The sequence below is a fragment of the Eleutherodactylus coqui genome, chromosome 3 (assembly GCF_035609145.1).
Source record: "Eleutherodactylus coqui strain aEleCoq1 chromosome 3, aEleCoq1.hap1, whole genome shotgun sequence".
Lineage (NCBI taxonomy): Eukaryota > Metazoa > Chordata > Amphibia > Anura > Eleutherodactylidae > Eleutherodactylus > Eleutherodactylus coqui.
This window is the reverse complement of record NC_089839.1, coordinates 148,111,200-148,128,376: the sequence shown is the minus strand read 5'-3', so window position 1 is coordinate 148,128,376 and position 17,177 is coordinate 148,111,200. Positions and strand designations below refer to the sequence as shown.

The window sequence follows — 17,177 nt, the reverse complement described above, 5'->3', positions numbered from 1 at the left end:
TCTGGGGAAATCCAGGCTTTGTTCATCTTGATGAGTGTAAGCCTGTCGGCACTGTCGGTTGACAGGCGGGTACGCTTATCCGTGATGATTCCCCCAGCCGCACTAAACACCCTCTCTGACAAGACGCTAGCCGCAAGACAAGCAAGCACCTCCAGGGCATACAGCGCGAGTTCAGGCCACGTGTCCAGCTTCGACACCCAGTAGTTGTAGGGGGCAGAGGCATCACCGAGGACGGTCATGCGATCGGCTACGTACTCCCTCACCATCCTTTTACAGTGCTCCCAGCAACTCAGCCTTGACTGGGGAGCGGTGACACAGTCTTGCTGGGGAGCCATAAAGCTGGCAAAGGCCTTGGAGAATGTTCCCCTGACTGCGCTGTACATGCTGCCTGATCTCTGCGCCTCCCCTGCTACGTGGCCCTCGGAACTGCACCTTCTGCCACTAGCGCTGTTGGATGGGAATGTTACCATCAGTTTGTCCGCCAGGGTCCTGTGGTATAGCAACACTCTCGAACCCCTTTCCTCTTCGGGTATGAGAGTGGAAAGGTTCTCCTTATACTGTGGGTCGAGCAGTGTGTACACCCAGTAATCCGTAGTGGCCAGAATGCATGTAACGCGAGGGTCTTGAGAAAGGCATCCTAACATGAAGTCAGCCATGTGTGCCAGGGTACCTGTACGCAACACATGGCTGTCCTCACTAGGAAGATCACTTTCAGGATCCTCCTCCTCCTCCTCCTCCTCCTCCTCCTCCTCCTCAGGCCATACACGCTGAAAGGATGACAGGCAAGCAGCATGGGTACCCTCAGCAGTGGGCCAAACTGTCTCTTTCCCCTCCTCCTCATGCTCCTCCCCCTCCTCCTCAACGCGCTGAGATATAGACATGAGGGTGCTCTGACTATCCAGCGACATACTGTCTTCCCCCGCCTCCGTTTCCGAGTGCAAAGCGTCTGCCTTTATGCTTTGCAGGGAACTTCTCAAGAGGCATAGCAGAGGAATGGTGACGCTAATGATTGCAGCATCCCCGCTCACCATCTGGGTAGACTCCTCAAAGTTTCCAAGGACCTGGCAGATGGCTGCCAACCAGGCCCACTCTTCTGTAAAGAATTGAGGAGGCTGACTCCCACTACGCCGCCCATGTTGGAGTTGGTATTCCACTATAGCTCTACGCTGCTCATAGAGTCTGGCCAACATGTGGAGCGTAGAGTTCCACCGTGCGGGCACGTCGCACAGCAGTCGGTGCACTGGCAGATTAAACCGATGTTGCAGGGTCCGCAGGGTGGCAGCGTCCGTCTTGGACTTGCGGAAATGTGCGCTGACCCGGCGCACCTTTCCGAGCAGGTATGACAAGTGTGGGTAGCTTTTCAGAAAGCGCTGAACCACCAAATTAAAGACATGGGCCAGGCATGGTACGTGCGTGAGGCTGCCAAGCTGCAGAGCCGCCACCAGGTTACGGCCGTTGTCACACACAACCATGCCCGGTTGGAGGCTCAGCGGCGCAAGCCAGCGGTCGGTCTGCTCTGTCAGACCCTGCAGCAGTTTGTGGGCCATGTGCCTCTTCTCTCCTAAGCTGAGTAGTTTCAGCACGGCCTGCTGATGCTTGCCCACTGCTGTGCTGCCACGCCGTGCGACACCGACTGCTGGCGACGTACTGCTGCTGCTGACACATCTTGATTGCGAGACAGAGGTTGCGTTGGAGGAGGAGGAGGAGGAGGGTGGTTTAGTGGAGAAAACATACACCGCCGCAGATACCAGCACCGAGCTGGGGCCCGCAATTCTGGGGGTGGGTAGGACGTAAGCGGTACCAGGCTCTAACTCTGTCCCAGCCTCCACTAAATTCACCCAATGTGCCGTCAGGGAGATATAGTGGCCCTGCCCGCCTGTGCTTGTCCACGTGTCCGTTGTTAAGTGGACCTTGGCAGTAACCGCGTTGGTGAGGGCGCGTACAATGTTGCGGGAGACGTGGTCGTGCAGGGCTGGGACGGCACATCGGGAAAAGTAGTGGCGACTAGGAACCGAGTAGCACGGAGCCGCCGCCGCCATCATGCTTTTGAAAGCCTCCGTTTCCACAAGCCTATACGGCAGCATCTCCAGGCTGATCAATTTGGCTATGTGCACGTTTAACGCTTGAGCGTGCGGGTGCGTGGCGGCGTACTTGCGCTTGCGCTCAAACAGTTGCGCTAGCGACGTGTGGACGCTGCGCTGAGAGACATTGCTGGATGGGGCCGAGGACAGCGGAGGTGAGGGTGTGGGTGCAGGCCGGTAGGCACTCGTGCCTGTGTCCTCAGAGGGGGGTTGGATCTCAGTGGCAGGTTGGGGCACAGGGGGAGAGGCAGTGGTGCAAACCGGAGGCGGTGAACGGCCTTCGTCCCACCTTGTGGGGTGCTTGGCCATCATATGCCTGCGCATGCTGGTGGTGGTGGCTCCCCAGCTGATCTTGGCGCGACAAAGGTTGCACACCACTGTTCGTCGGTCGTCAGGCGTCTCTGTGAAAAACTGCCACACCTTAGAGCACCTTGGCCTCTGCAGGGTGGCATGGCGCGAGGGGGCGCTTTGGGAAACAGTTGGTGGATTATTCGGTCTGGCCCTGCCTCTACCCCTGGCCACCGCACTGGCTCGGCCTGTGCCCACACCCTGACTTGGGCCTCCGCGTCCTCGCCCGCGTCCACGTCCTCTAGGCCTACCCCTACCCCTCAGCATGCTGTATTACCAGTAGTGCAGAAACAGAACACTGTAATTAAATGTGCCGCTTATTGGCCTGTGGTTGGAGGCTGACTTTGCTTACGGAACGCACAGCAGAGCCAGGAAAGAATTTTGCGCAAGCCTGCTGTAACACTTAGCTGGCTGCGTATGAATTAGGACAACTACCCCCAGCAGAGACCCAGTACACTGAGGACGGTCACAGGCAGCCCAAATAGATTTTTTTCCCCAAATGTTTTTGGAAAGGCCCACTGCCTATATACACTAAATATGTCTTCTGTCCCTGCCTCACCACTACTGGCCCTGAACTATGTAAAATTACTGCAGACTGTTTCACTGTGGACAGGAATACAGCGGTGATGTAACAGGCAACACAGAGCCAGGAAAGAATTTTGTGCAAGCCTGCTGTAACACTTAGCTGGCTGCGTATGAATTAGGACAACTACCCCCAGCAGAGACCCAGTACACTGAGGACGGTCACAGGTAGCCCAAATAGATTTTTTTTCCCAAATGTTTTTGGAAAGGCCCACTGCCTATATACACTAAATATGTCTTCTGTCCCTGCCTCACCACTACTGGCCCTAGACTATGTAAAATTACTGCAGACTGTTTCACTGTAGACAGGAATACAGCGGTGATGTAACAGGCAACACAGAGCCAGGAAAGAATTTTGCGCAAGCCTGCTGTAACACTTAGCTGGCTGCGTATGAATTAGGACAACTCTCCCCAGCAGAGACCCAGTACACTGAGGATGGTCACAGGCAGCCCAAATAGATTTTTTTTCCCAAATGTTTTTGGAAAGGCCCACTGCCTATATACACTAAATATGTCTTCTGTCCCTGCCTCACCACTACTGGCCCTGGACTATGTAAAATTACTGCAGACTGTTTCACTGTGGACAGGAATACAGCGGTGATGTAACAGGCAACACAGAGCCAGGAAAGAATTTTGCGCAAGCCTGCTGTAACACTTAGCTGGCTGCGTATGAATTAGGACAACTACCCCCAGCAGAGACCCAGTACACTGAGGACGGTCACAGGCAGCCCAAATAGATTTTTTTTCCCAAATGTTTTTGGAAAGGCCTACTGCCTATATACACTAAATATGTCTTCTGTCCCTGCCTCACCACTACTGGCCCTGGACTATGTAAAATTACTGCAGGACGCAATGCTCTGCACGGCCGATATACAAAAAAAAAAAAATGTGCAACACTGCAAAAAGCAGCCTCCACACTACTGCAAACGGTTAGATGTGGCCCTAAGAAGGACCGTTGGGGTTCTTGAAGCCTAAAATAACTCCTAACACTCTCCCTATAGCAGCTCCGGCATCAGCAGCACTTTCCCTGAACTATGTCAGAATGCATCTGTGGCGAGCCGCGGGAGGGGCCGATTTATATACTTGGGTGACACCTGATCTCGCCAGCCACTCACTGCAGGGGGGTGGTATAGGGCTTGAACATCGCAGGGGGAAGTTGTAATGCCTTCCCTGTCTTTCTATTGGCCAGAAAAGCGCGCTAACGTCTCAGAGATGAAAGTGAATGTAACTCGAACATCGCGTGGTGCTCGTTTCGAATAACGAGCATCTCGAACACGCTAATACTCGAACGAGCATCAAGCTGGGACGAGTACGTTCGCTCATCTCTATTTCTATGACATTGGAAAGTGACAGATTTAGATTACGTACGTAAAATTTCGACGCCAATTCTTTTGCGCTAGAATTGAATAATCGAGTTGGGAAAAGGATTACTTTTCCTATTTTGGAGATAATCTATGCGTGTGCCAAATTTCATGTTTCTACGGCATCGGGAAGTTGGAGAACTTTTGGCGAATTAGTCAGTCAGTCAGTGAGTCAGTGAGTCAGTGAGTCAGTCAGTCAGTGAGTCAGTGAGGGCTTTTGTCTTTATATATATAGATAAGACCCCCATCAACAGTAATTCAGGGACCATAAACTTTCACTCCCTTATCAGTGTTTAGCTAAAAATGTTTGTGTACATCTTGTAGCATTCCTGGCCTGACCGCCCCCCCCCCTCCCGCCAACAGTAATTTAGGGACCATAAAACTTTCACTCCGTTATCAGTGCCTAGACAAAAAAAAGTTTGTTTGCTGTTGCAGAATTCCTTTTAAGTGCGAACCAATCACATCCATATCTGTACCTTGTCATAAGTATGTATGTTATAAGCATGTATAAATATCCATGCCTCTTCAGATCCAATCCATTTAAGCCTGAAGAAGAACCCTGCGTTGGTTCGCAAGCTCGCTATTATTACATCATGTATTTTTGTTAGCCATTAAAAGGTATTATATCTACAAGATTACATGGTTTCTCTTGCTGAGAACAATCACATTCAGGCAAAACTGCATCTGTGAACTTCTGATCCTATAGTGCAAGTTTCACTCCTGATAGAGGATCAGAAGTGTTTTCTATTGACTTCAATGGGAAAACTTGCATCACACTCGCACGGCATGAATGCAGCCTAGCATCTTTACATATACACTTGCACGGCAAGTGAGAGACATGATGCATTCAAGTCTCTGTGTTCTGAGAAACCATGTGCTAGGTGCACGTGGTGCAATGCGAGGTTTCCCCATTGAAGACAATGGAAGAAACTCCATGATCCTACACTGCGGATGACAGCCCTAGTGGAGGATCGCTATTTCCCAAAGTGATGCGAGGCTACATTGCATGTTGGCGAGCGCGATATCCGGACATGATATCGCACTGACCAGTGTGAAGTTAGCTTTAATGGGAGAAAAGTGGCCCTTCTGGCATTTGTTTTTCGGATATCGCACTCGCCAACATGTGGTATCCCTGCGGGTGCGAAGCATTTTGATTTAAAACCATCTTGCATCACTTCAGGGAAGCAGCAACCTTCTGGGCAGCTTCAAGCTGCGGCGAAGGACTGCGGAGTGTTTCCCATTGTTTTCAGTGGGTAAACCTCACATCACATTGCACCTCGCACGCTATGCAATGCTGTGCTGGCCCCATTGAAAAAGATGGGCGAAACGTTCTGAGGGAACACCCAAAGATAGGACATGCCGTGATTATTTTCCCGCACGGCGATGTGTATGACCTAATTCGCTCATATGTATAACTACATTCAAAAGAATAGGGGTTCATATTCGTGCTTGATTTGTGAGCCTCGCAACACACAAATCTCGCACAATTTTCTCCGCTGTGTGTAAACGGCCTTAAGGAACCATTTTGACACTTCTTCACTTGATTTGATTTATTTATGATATTAAGATTGTAAATAATAACATGTATATAAGGATTATCACTGACAGCGCAGCAAACACTAAATTACCAAATGTTCTATTCTCTGCACACTTTTACAGCATAGAAGAGCTGAATGCGGTTTCCATGTAACTTCTACTACCGTATAATCATAAAGTCATAGCAGAACTACTTTAATACTAGCTTAGAGAAATCAGTCAAGCTGAGAACGAGTCCTAGAAATAAAGCACATACAATTTAGAAAAAGGCGAGGGTGGATAGTGAGAAGCAGCAAGATATACCAAGTAAAAAAGTATAAATGCACGTTGGGGAGCGCAATATCACTTATAATGCAGGGTCTCTCAGTTCAAGAGCTCTGATAAGTCACATCAACGAACAGGAGGCAGCTCACAATAATACTGCTAGACTTTGGGCGTCTTCAGATGGGTGTGATTTAGTCCCGTTATGTGGGCTGTGATATCTTCCTACTTTTTTTTTCAAATTTGCGTTGAATTGCGCGGTGTTTGGGTAGCCCAAAAATAACCCAGTTTATGCGAAACTATGTTCTGCAGCGTAGTTGCGCATACGCCCACGTGTTTTTGCCCTTTATCTGATTTTTGAGATTTCATGTGTTTGAAAAAATTTGCTTTTGATCTGACTTTTATACAATTTAAGCCCCTCCCACATGCCACAGATTGCAGCTAGAGTCTTGAAAATTTGACTATGTGCATATCTTAATGAAACCTTCTACTTCCTCGATTTCAATAGCCTTACAGCTTGTCCTTCTTGGTGTTACAATTTCATTGATTAAGAGTGAATTGTATGTCCACCCCTGCTATCTATGATCCATCTCCATGAAGTCCATGAAGCATAAAGGTGTTGTCCTCCTTATTTTTTGCTAGAAGGGTCCACCCGATGATAAGATGATCACATGGCCTTATTGAGACCCCCAGTGATCAGCTACAATATAGCAGCACCACCACAGAAGAAACTAAGTATTAGACTGAATCCCAATCATTGTTACAGGGCTTGTATAAAGAGTCAGACATTGATTTGCAGGAATGCTGCCATCCAATAGGTGGCGCTGCAGAGGTATTATTGCATCATTTAATATGTGGTGCTGCAGAGGTATTGTTCCATCTTCCTTATTTGCATATTACCCAGAGGAGCATGAGTGGCCTTATAGGTCTCCTCACTCACCTCCTAGGTGTCTCCCTAAAATGTGATGATACTCCTCCTGATTGAATCCACTAAAATGAGTGGGCTGTCCATGTAACACATTGTCTGGTTGGGTCCTCCATAGCAAGAGGCACTCTATTAGCCCAAGTGGCTATAAAAACAAGGGTCCTTCTTTTAATATTCTCTAGTAAGGTATTTGGAAATGGGTTTTTCTAAAGCAGACGCTAAATGTGGAAATAGTGCAGCAAATGTGTTCATAAACGGATTGCAGTAACTATACCTTCATATAGGCATTCAAGAGAGAAACGCGACCCTCAGCAATTTCCTTCTTGTTCCCAACATAAATCTTTGCTGCAAGACAGGGTTATTAGATACATTACACTGGGCACAACACATATAACAGCTCACACATCAAATAAATGGTAAATTAGGCTGCAGAGGAATGCAGGTCCCGTGACAATGATCATAGACTGAAGGGACAGACAGTACAGACCGCAGCTCATTACCGGAAAACAGACAACTGCTGTGTCAGAGATTGAATAATTCAATTAGTCATTCATTCCATACTCTGAAACTATTACAAATACTATGGTCACTTACCGGGGAGTGGTGGGAGGGTGCAAATATAAGGTGGCATACCCTTCTCGGGTCCATAATTATCTTCAAGCTTTGCATGCAGAGTGAAGAACTGGCTGTATCTCCTGTATATAAAGTACTTACATCCACCTTTTGTTTTGACCTCGATTACAAATGCCTGCAATGACAATTAAAATAGGCAAACTAGGTGAGCACGGGGATTAGCACTTGCAGCAGTGGGGTGCTAGGTTCAAGTTCAACCAAGGGCAAGATCTTCATAGAGTTTGTTTGTTCTGCATGGGTTTTCCCTGGGTACTTGGTTTCCTCCCACACTCCAAAAATATACTAATCCAAGTTGTGAGCCCCCAATGCCCAAGGTAAGTGATAACAATCTGTGTACAGCGCTGCGGGATATGTATGCACTACAGTATGTGAATGAGTAAAATGAATAACCTACTGAGCTTTAATGTGACAGTGTGAGAATAAATGATCATCACTAGATACTTTTTAGCATACTAACGATATTTTCAACTCTTCAGTTCAAGTAGGATTTCCTTGGATTATTGGTTATGAGTTGACAGCAATGCACTGCTGACCAAGATAATGGCCACTTGGTTGTAAGATCGAGTTTTGCTCATGAGCACTAATGAGTTCACTTAACAGAAAACCATGGCCCTCAGTGACATAGAAGCCTTGGGGACAAAAGTGATTGGATAGGGATCACCTACCAGGTGACGCTGTGCCTCCATTCAAATTTGCAAGCTCTTAAATTCTAGTAGCAATTACAGAACTTTTGCCTGTTAAAGATTTGCTGTACACAGCTGAGCTGTTATGTACAGAGGCAATATAGTGGCAGGCAGAATATGTGTGCCATCATATGGTCTTATGGTGTTCCATATGGTGCCGCATTGCAGAACTATTTTGAAGGGAAAATGGCTGTTTAATGCAGAATGTGATGGAGAAAACCACTTGTGAAATCGGTGGTACAGTAAGTCTCCAACTTCCACATTTATGGACTTACACTGATCCATAATACTTGTGTGTGCATAAACTCTTATTCTTCTAAAATAGTTGTCAAAAGTTGTGACCTATTTCAGCTTGATGATTCTACACTGCTCTCATTTGACTGTTGTTTTACAAAACTTTTATCACCTAACCGTTTCAATGGGGCTGGCAGACAGCCCATCAGCCCATTAAAGTGAATTGAGCGGTCCCGTGCATGCATGGCCATGACTACATTCAATGTGACATTACTACGGGTCGGTTCAGCAATCCTGCAATGACGACAAGATGGTGACAAGGGATCCCTGTTCATGGAATTGGTGGGGGTTGTTAATGGTTAGACCATCACCAATCAGACTCTCATCAGCTATCTAATGGATAGGTGATAAAAGTCTGTCATGACACAACCCCTTTAACCCCTTAAGGACATGGCCTATTTTGGCGTTGAGGACCAAACGATTTTTGGTATTTTTTCATCTCCATTTTTCAAAAGCCATAACTTTTTTATTTTTCCGTCGACGCGGCTTGTTTTTTGCGTGGCGAACTGTAGTTTTTATTGGTACCATTTTTGGGTACATAAACTATATTGTAAAACTTTTACTATTTTTTTTATGATCGTAGGGAGAGAAAACACATCAATTCTGCCATAGATTTTTATTTTTTTTTAAAGTGTTAATTATGCAGCATAAATGACACACTACATTTTTTTCTGCGGGCCGGTACGGTTACAACAATACCAATATTCTTATATTTTTTGTTTTAGATTTTTCCACTTTTCCACAATGAAAACCCTTTTTTGGAAATTATTTTTTTCTAAAATCACTGCATTCAAAGTCCTATAACTTTTTTATTTTTCCATGGACAGAGCTCTATGAGGGCTTATTTTTGCGAGATGAGCTGTAGCTTTATTGGTATCATTTTGGGGTACATACGTTTTTTTAAATCACTTTTATTGCGTTTTTTGAGAGGCAAAATGCTAAAAATTAGCATTTTGCCTCAGTTTTTTAGTGTTTTTTTAAACGCTTTTTGCCGTGCAGAATAAAAAGCATGTTCAATTTATTGTACACATCGTTACTGGAGATGAGCGAACATACTCCCTAAGGGCAATTACTCGATCGAGCATTGCCCTTAGCGAGTACCTGCCCACTCGGAAGAAAAGGTTCGGCTGCCGGCGGCGGGGGAGAGCGGGGACGAATGGAGGGGAGATCTCTCTCTCCCTCTCTTCCCCCCGATCCCCCCTCCTCACAGCCGCAACTCACCTCTCACCCGCGCCAGCAGCCAAACTTTTTCTTCCGAGCTGGCAGGTACTCGCTAAGGGCAATGCTCGATCGAGTAATTGTCCTTAGCGAGTATGCTCGCTCATCTCTAGTCGTTACGGACGCGTCGATACTAAATTTTTTTTAATGCTAATATGAGAAAAAGCTCTCCTGCCATGCCTTAACGCTTATTATAGCGATCTTAGGCAATGGCAATACAGGACGCCGGTGTCTGGCGTCCTGTTGCCATAGCAACCAGCCGGGCTCTCGCGATGTTATCGCAGGAGCTAGCTGAAGTCACAGAGGGAGCACGCTCTCTCTGTGAAACCTTTCCCAGATCGCGGAAGGGAAGGGGTTAACAGTAGGTGGGCGCATCTCCAATGCCCCCCGCTGTCGCAGCGGGAGGCCGGCTATGATCTCGCGCTATCTCTATGACGTAAGGGTACGTCATTTTGCGGGAAGTACCCCGCTCCCATGACGTACCCTTACGTCATGGGGAGGGAAGGGGTTAAGGGCATGGCTAAAACTTTTGGTATTTCTGGCCGTTCCATGTGCACAAAAGTAAATATATGTCAGCTATGAGCTGCTATTGATTTGCACGTTAATTTACATTAGAGTCTAGTGTGAATTCTAGTAAATTTGTTGTACCATGTATGACCTTGCTCCTTCCACCAAGCCCTGGCCACTTTTTAGAAAAGTGCTAAGGATGACAGAAAAAAAAGTTGTTAAAACTTTGTCTTCTATACACCAGGAATCTGCCTTGTTAAATTTCCCTGTAACGTCTATGTCCACCTTAAAACCAACCATTATATTATCCAACTGTCGCCTATACTGTTCAGGTTTTTTTGGTATTGGGGGGGGTGATAGTAATTTTATCCTATACATTATATATCAGTGAATCTGCTTACATAGTATACTGAAAAACCACTTCTCTCTTCTGCATCTGCAATATGGGCGGACACAGCAACATCTTCTGGAAGCTGTTCAAAGTCACTAGTACAATAAACAAATGACATCAAAATCAGCACCATAAATCAATAGCTGATGTTACACAATAAATATGTCTGTACAACCAGAAACTGTACTTGTCTGACTGGTTACTACTACCACACATGTTGTAGAACCCAGTTCCAAGTGAAGGCAAATTTTAGAAATCTCTTCGGGGACCAATGAAGTCAAATCTGTTAAGCTGTATCTTTGGAAGCCAAAGCTGCTGGTAAGACCTGGCAGTGAAAGCGTACCCGAGTTTTCAACAACTTCTCATATCCACTAATTTGCTGCTGCTTGCACCCTGTTTTATATCTGCAAGTTCTGATTTTCAGCTGTTTTTCACCATTTTTATGCTGCACTGCTGTTTGAAATCCACTTTCAGGCAGGGGGTGTGTTGAAAGCCTAACATTCTGCCAGTAGTTCACTATCCTGTATTCATTATCCCTCACTTTCCATGCTCAATTGCTCTGTCTCTGGTCCAATCAGCAGTGAGGCAGTATCTGAATGCCCACCCCTCTGCTTTCTCAAGCTGATTGTTGGAGTTGGGCATTCAGAGACATTCTCGCCAAATGGTTAGTAATCTCAATATAATGTGCACACATACACTGTAACAGCAGGAGAGACAGAGATTGTGCAGATTGCAGACATTGTGTCTGAGGATCTGTTAGCATGTGAGTGCCCCTCCTCCACAGCTAAGAAAACATCCCAGAGTCCCAGTTACTGCAGAAGCTCAATACCCAATAACCGATAGTGGAGTGCAGGGGAGTTGGAAGGGAGACCCCTAGTGGTAGACAATTCATACTTGATTTACAGCAGTAAAAAAAACAAAACATTTTTAATGAAGATATATTAGAAGATTGATGAGTTGTCTGAAAAATTAGTGCGCCTTTTAGAAATAATGCTTACATAAATGGTGATAACCTGAAAATAGCTGTTCTCTGATATAGCCTCAGAAGCTTTCTTGGAGCCCAAAGTGGTGATTTCTGAATGGCACCACCACCCTGTCCCTGTAGTACAGCATGGTAGCTGTCAGAGAGACAATCATTCATTTAATAGTCATCTGATACTCCTTTCCTTTTAATCAATAGTGTACTGAATGACAAATTTGGGCATAAAATAGCATTTTTCATTTAAAAGATTTCCATACCTTACATCCCCCACTCAGTGGGTCCCTGTGGCCTTTCCTCATTTCACCCCTTTCATGAAAGTACACCAGTTATGCCAATGTTGTATGATCATTTACATTTTAACTAACTTTTCAAACAACTTTTGCTTTTACGATAGCCAGTGTGATAGCTGGCAAAAGTATAAACAACTATATTTACCTAAAATGGTATTTTTTATGACAAAAAAACTCTCTCCTAATTTGCTGTCCACTGCCTGTTTATATTTCCTCCGTTACTGGAGATGGCACCACTACAGAACAAACAGTGTATAAGGTGATGAGATGAGTAATTCTGCTCATTAAAGTCTATAGGAGCAGAGGGGGTGGGGGGAGGAAGAGAAGGGATAGACACTCACACACAGATGTGCTGTTACAATTAATGTATTCATATACAGACATAGTAGCTTATTCTGAAAAGTAAGGTATGCTTTAATGCTAGTGTGAACATATCTTACAAGCCAAGCAAGGTCTAGCTCTGCAATTATATTTTAATTGCTGCAAAGCATCTAAATTTAAAAAAGAAGCAACTATGCGAATACTCATCTTCTATCTACAGCTGTTTTGTGGTTCTATATACCTCTATGATGACAGATTATAAACAAACTCAGTGTAGTCTGATCCTGTAATCACCCTCCACCAAATGTAAGTTATCAAGAAGTAGGGAACAAATATAAGGGAGTGTGACTGTGGGAGTAGACTAAACATGGTGTGTAGTCTGTGATTACTGCATGGAGACACATAAGTCACAAGACGGTTTGATATTTTTAATCAAGACTATTTGCAAAGTTAATTTAATTTGGATTTTAGATGCATTGGAACAATAACAAATAATGGTTACTTGTTGCAGTTTCTCTTTAAGCTGTATTGTTCTATATCGATTTTTGATACATGCCACTTACCTTTCATCCCTTAGCTGTCGAGGGAGAGACATAATCAGGGATCAGTTAGATGACTGCAGAAGTGTCCACCCTGTATAATTGATAAAAACTTTTAACTTTTTGAACTTGAACAATATGCACTAGTCATATATCCTAAGTGGCAAATTCTATGTTCATAATGGGGAGGTGGGGAATTGGATCTATGGTGTGGGATCCCCTCTCTTCCATGTAAGCCTCAGATTTCAGTTATTGAACATGATTAGTAAATTTTAGACCCTATTTAAAGGTTTGTGCAGCTGTTTACATTGAAGTCTATAGTAATTTTGTAAAAAAGCCAAACAAATTTACTGCAACCCCCACTTCTAAAAGATGGCAGTAAACATCAGTTAGAAATAGATTAATGGTTGAACAATTGTTGAAGGACCACAGCAGACTTTTTTCTAGACGATGATGGTCTGTCATCGGTTGGCTAAAACGTTCGTTCAGTGTAATACGTCACCCGATGGACAAGCGTTTTGGTTTAAATCATCCATTTTCATCAACCTTATCTGCCTATGGGCTTCTTAAAAGAGTGTTCTGGGCTATAGATGTCCCCCCAAAAGAGTTGAAAGATATGCAAAACTCCATATTCCAATATTCCAATTTTTTTGGAGAAATAAAAGTCCCAGAATCAAACAGAAAGTAATGCACTACCACAAAAGAACAGGAGGCCTATCAGTACCTAACCCAATAAAATATTACCTGGCAGCCCAACTAACACAAATACCCTTGATGTCGGCAGGCACCAAAAAACCTTTATGGGTAGACATAGAATCCTCCCTTGTAAAGCCATTAGACCTGAAAACCATCTTCTGGGACAGAAATTGGAAACCCAAAAACCTGGCCCAAATAGCCCCATTAACATACCACCACTTCCTGATATGGAGAAAAAGCAGGTTTAAACACAACATGATGTCACCCATCTCACCGTTGCTACTGGTGATCCCCAACCACACGTTCCCGCCGAGTCTCCAAGAGGAATATTACAAATGGTGGCGATCTAAACACATAACGCTTCTACATCATTTTATGTCCTTTGATAAAATCCTTTCGCCACAACAACTGGTCGAAAAATACTCAGTTCCAGATTTTCTATGGCTAGAACTTAAACAAATACACAGCTTTCTACGCACGCTAATCAACACGACCAGCCCCCCTGCCACCCATACACCTTTCGAAGGACTATGCCTATGGTCTCTGATCCAACCAGGCATACTATCCTCACTTTACTCCACCATGAATAAACCCCCCCCCCAGAAACTAAACTCCCCTTCATGCAACGTTGGGAATCTGACCTGGGCATATCCCTCTCCTTACCCCAATGGCATCACTGCTGCACCTTCATTGCTAAGGGGAGTCACCAAGTAACTCTGGCGGAATCAGCAATAAAAATTCTACACAGAACATACCTAGTTCCCACAAAGATACATAAATACTCGCCATCTACCTCTCCGAACTGCTTCAGGGGATGTAACAGTCTGGGAACACTAGCCCATACTTGGTGGACCTGCCCTATAGTCACCTCACTCTGGAGAAAAGTAACTAACATTATATCTAGAGTCCTAGGGAAAGACTTTCCCCCCACTCCATCTGTCTGCCTCTTAGCCGACAAACCCCCGGGTTTTAACAACCAACAGCACAAATTGTCACAACAGATTTGTATGGCGACCAAAATATACATCGCGTCCCAATGGCTAACACCCAACCTTTTCTAGAACCAATTAAAGCAAGAGTATCTAGAATGATGCTTTATGAAAAATTGTCGGCCATGAGAGGAGACAATATGGACATATTTCTCAAGACATGTAAACCCTGGGCCGACTTCTTAGACATACCGGGCCTAAACAGACCCCTCAGCGCATAAGGTACCAAGCAGACCTCAGTGTGCGACAGACCATATCAACCAGAAGAAAGGAAAACACTAACTCTGAGATAAAGCCAAAAAAGTCAAAACTAAGAGACAAAAGACAGCAAAGAAACTAACAAGGCATTGACTGGAGTTGGGGAGAAGGGAGGGGGGAGAAAAAGGCGACAAACATACAGGCTCTTGCACTAAAAACTCAAACACAGTGTGGACCAACACCTTCATCTTTTACCATCCTTTAGGTTCAATGCATAAAACTTGAATACTGTTTTCATGGCACCCCCTGCGCGGGGAATACATTTTTGCAACTATTTGTAATATTTGAAATTTCAATAAATACTTTTGAGATAAAAGAGTGTTCTTGGCAAATACTATTGATGATCTATCCTCAAGATAGGTCTTCAATAGTTAATCACCAGGGACCTGCCACTCCTGGTGATCAGCTGATCATCCAGACCACTGTCAGTGCAGCGGGGTCAGACGTCATCATCAGAGGTGGAAGCATCATAGAGGGCTTCACTCCCATTGAAATTAATAGGAACTGAAGCCTCTTATTACACTTAATGCACTTCCTGCTCCAACACCAGGATTAGACGTGGAAGTGTAATAGGAGGCAGCACTCTAAGCCCTCTATGACTCTACCACATCTGATACCAATGGCAACATTCAGTCCTGCTGGTGGGTCCCCAGCAATTAACTATTGATAACCTATCCTGAGGATAGGTTATCAGTACAATTTTCCTGGAAAACACCTTTAAGACATTCATGACATATGCTGTTCTGTGTTCCAGTTGGGAGCTCTCCCTGTTGAGCTATCCAATCATCTTCTGGACAGCTTCCTTGATGGACCTTAGCTTTGTTCCCAGCTCCGGCTATCCAGTCCGTTTTAGCTCTGCTCTGCCCCTAATTGGACATGCTATAAAAGCCTGGCCCTTCCACCAGTACCTTGCGTGATTATGGTGCTGCACAGCCTTAGTCAAGCTCCTCTCCTGCCTGCTCCTTGGTAAATATAAACTGAGACTTACCAATACCGACCTCTGGCTTCCCTCCTGACTATAATACCTGCCTCCTCCTTTGTACCATGAACGGAGACTTACCGATTCCGACCTCTGGCTCTCCTCTTACAACTCTTTGGACCTGCATGGCAACTACACCCGTGGCTCCAAACCCAGTGCCAGAAACACCACATATGCTGTGGCTACCATAAATGTCTGAGATGGATGTACCCCTTTAAGTTATCAAACATTATGATCCTCTAATGGTCCATTTACATAGATATTGATGATATCTCAATACTGCTCTGTTTGATAAATCTTTTTTTTTTCAGATGAACAACCATGCACATGAGAGATCATTCAAAGCTTTCTGAATGGATAATCAACTTAATCAACTGAATCATATTTTGTATTGTTCGTTTTTCTCATTTACATACTGTAGGGCAAGGATCAATATGATAATCTGCATGGGAAATGGCTAGATTTACATTTTAGTAATTACTTGGTTAAGCAGTTACTCATTCAAAAATATCAGATCTATATATAATGCTGCATTAACAGTATATAGCAATGCATGAGGAAGCCAACCTGTCATCTTCCTATTGCTTCACAGGAACCTGAAACTGCCAGGAGTATACCCAACCACATAGCTCTAACACATCACACTGTTTAGACACATTGCCAACTTTCTAATCTGTCATAGACAATGTAGTTTTACATGGTTTAACTATACGACCTGCAAATAGGATACCCCTGGGTCCAATCTCAAAGCAGACAACTCTACAGTCCAATGCTGCGCCTGTCTCTCACCTGTCCCACTGTCTTAGGAGGCACGGCGCGTTTTCTGTTGTCTCTGTCAGATAAGGAAGTATGCAGGACAAATGGTGAACAAAAGCAGAAGGAGAGTAATAGGAAGTGGTAACACAAGTCAGACATCAACCTCCCTTTCTACCAGCTGCTCCAGTGAGTCTCGATTTCTACCCTTCACATTTGAAACACTGATGACAGCTATGAACACTGGAGATTTAGTTGCACATGTTGGGAGTTTTGTCAGTATATTAACACCAGTCACATGTTTAATAGTTTTACGGGAACTGATGATTACAAAGTTAACATTTGAAATAACCAGTAACATATCTGTATCGGTGTAACAAGGATCTTAAAGGGGTTGTCTCGCGAAATCAAGTGGGGTTATACACTTCTGTATGGCCATATTAATGCACTTTGTAATATACATCGTGCATTAAATATGAGCCATACAGAAGTTATTCACTTACCTGCTCCGTTGCTAGCGTCCTCGTCTCCATGGTTCCGTCTAAATTCG

The 17,177-nt window shown here is 44.7% G+C and overlaps 1 protein-coding gene across 2 annotated transcripts in view; it reads right to left on the bottom strand.

Moving 5' to 3' along the window:
- Nucleotides 1-16,738, bottom strand: part of NCF4 (neutrophil cytosolic factor 4) — a 55,763-nt gene extending 39,025 nt beyond the window's left edge. Inside the window, exons 1-5 of one of the 2 annotated variants that reach the window (XM_066596293.1) lie at nt 16,664-16,738; nt 12,977-13,046; nt 10,831-10,915; nt 7,689-7,842; nt 7,369-7,439 (exon numbers count right to left, since the gene is read on the bottom strand). In XM_066596293.1, the coding sequence (XP_066452390.1) occupies nt 7,369-7,439; nt 7,689-7,842; nt 10,831-10,915; nt 12,977-13,008 (342 nt within the window). In that variant the 5' untranslated portion in view covers nt 13,009-13,046; nt 16,664-16,738. The other variant, XM_066596294.1, reaches the window with a different exon arrangement.
- Nucleotides 16,739-17,177: the final 439 nt, after the last annotated feature.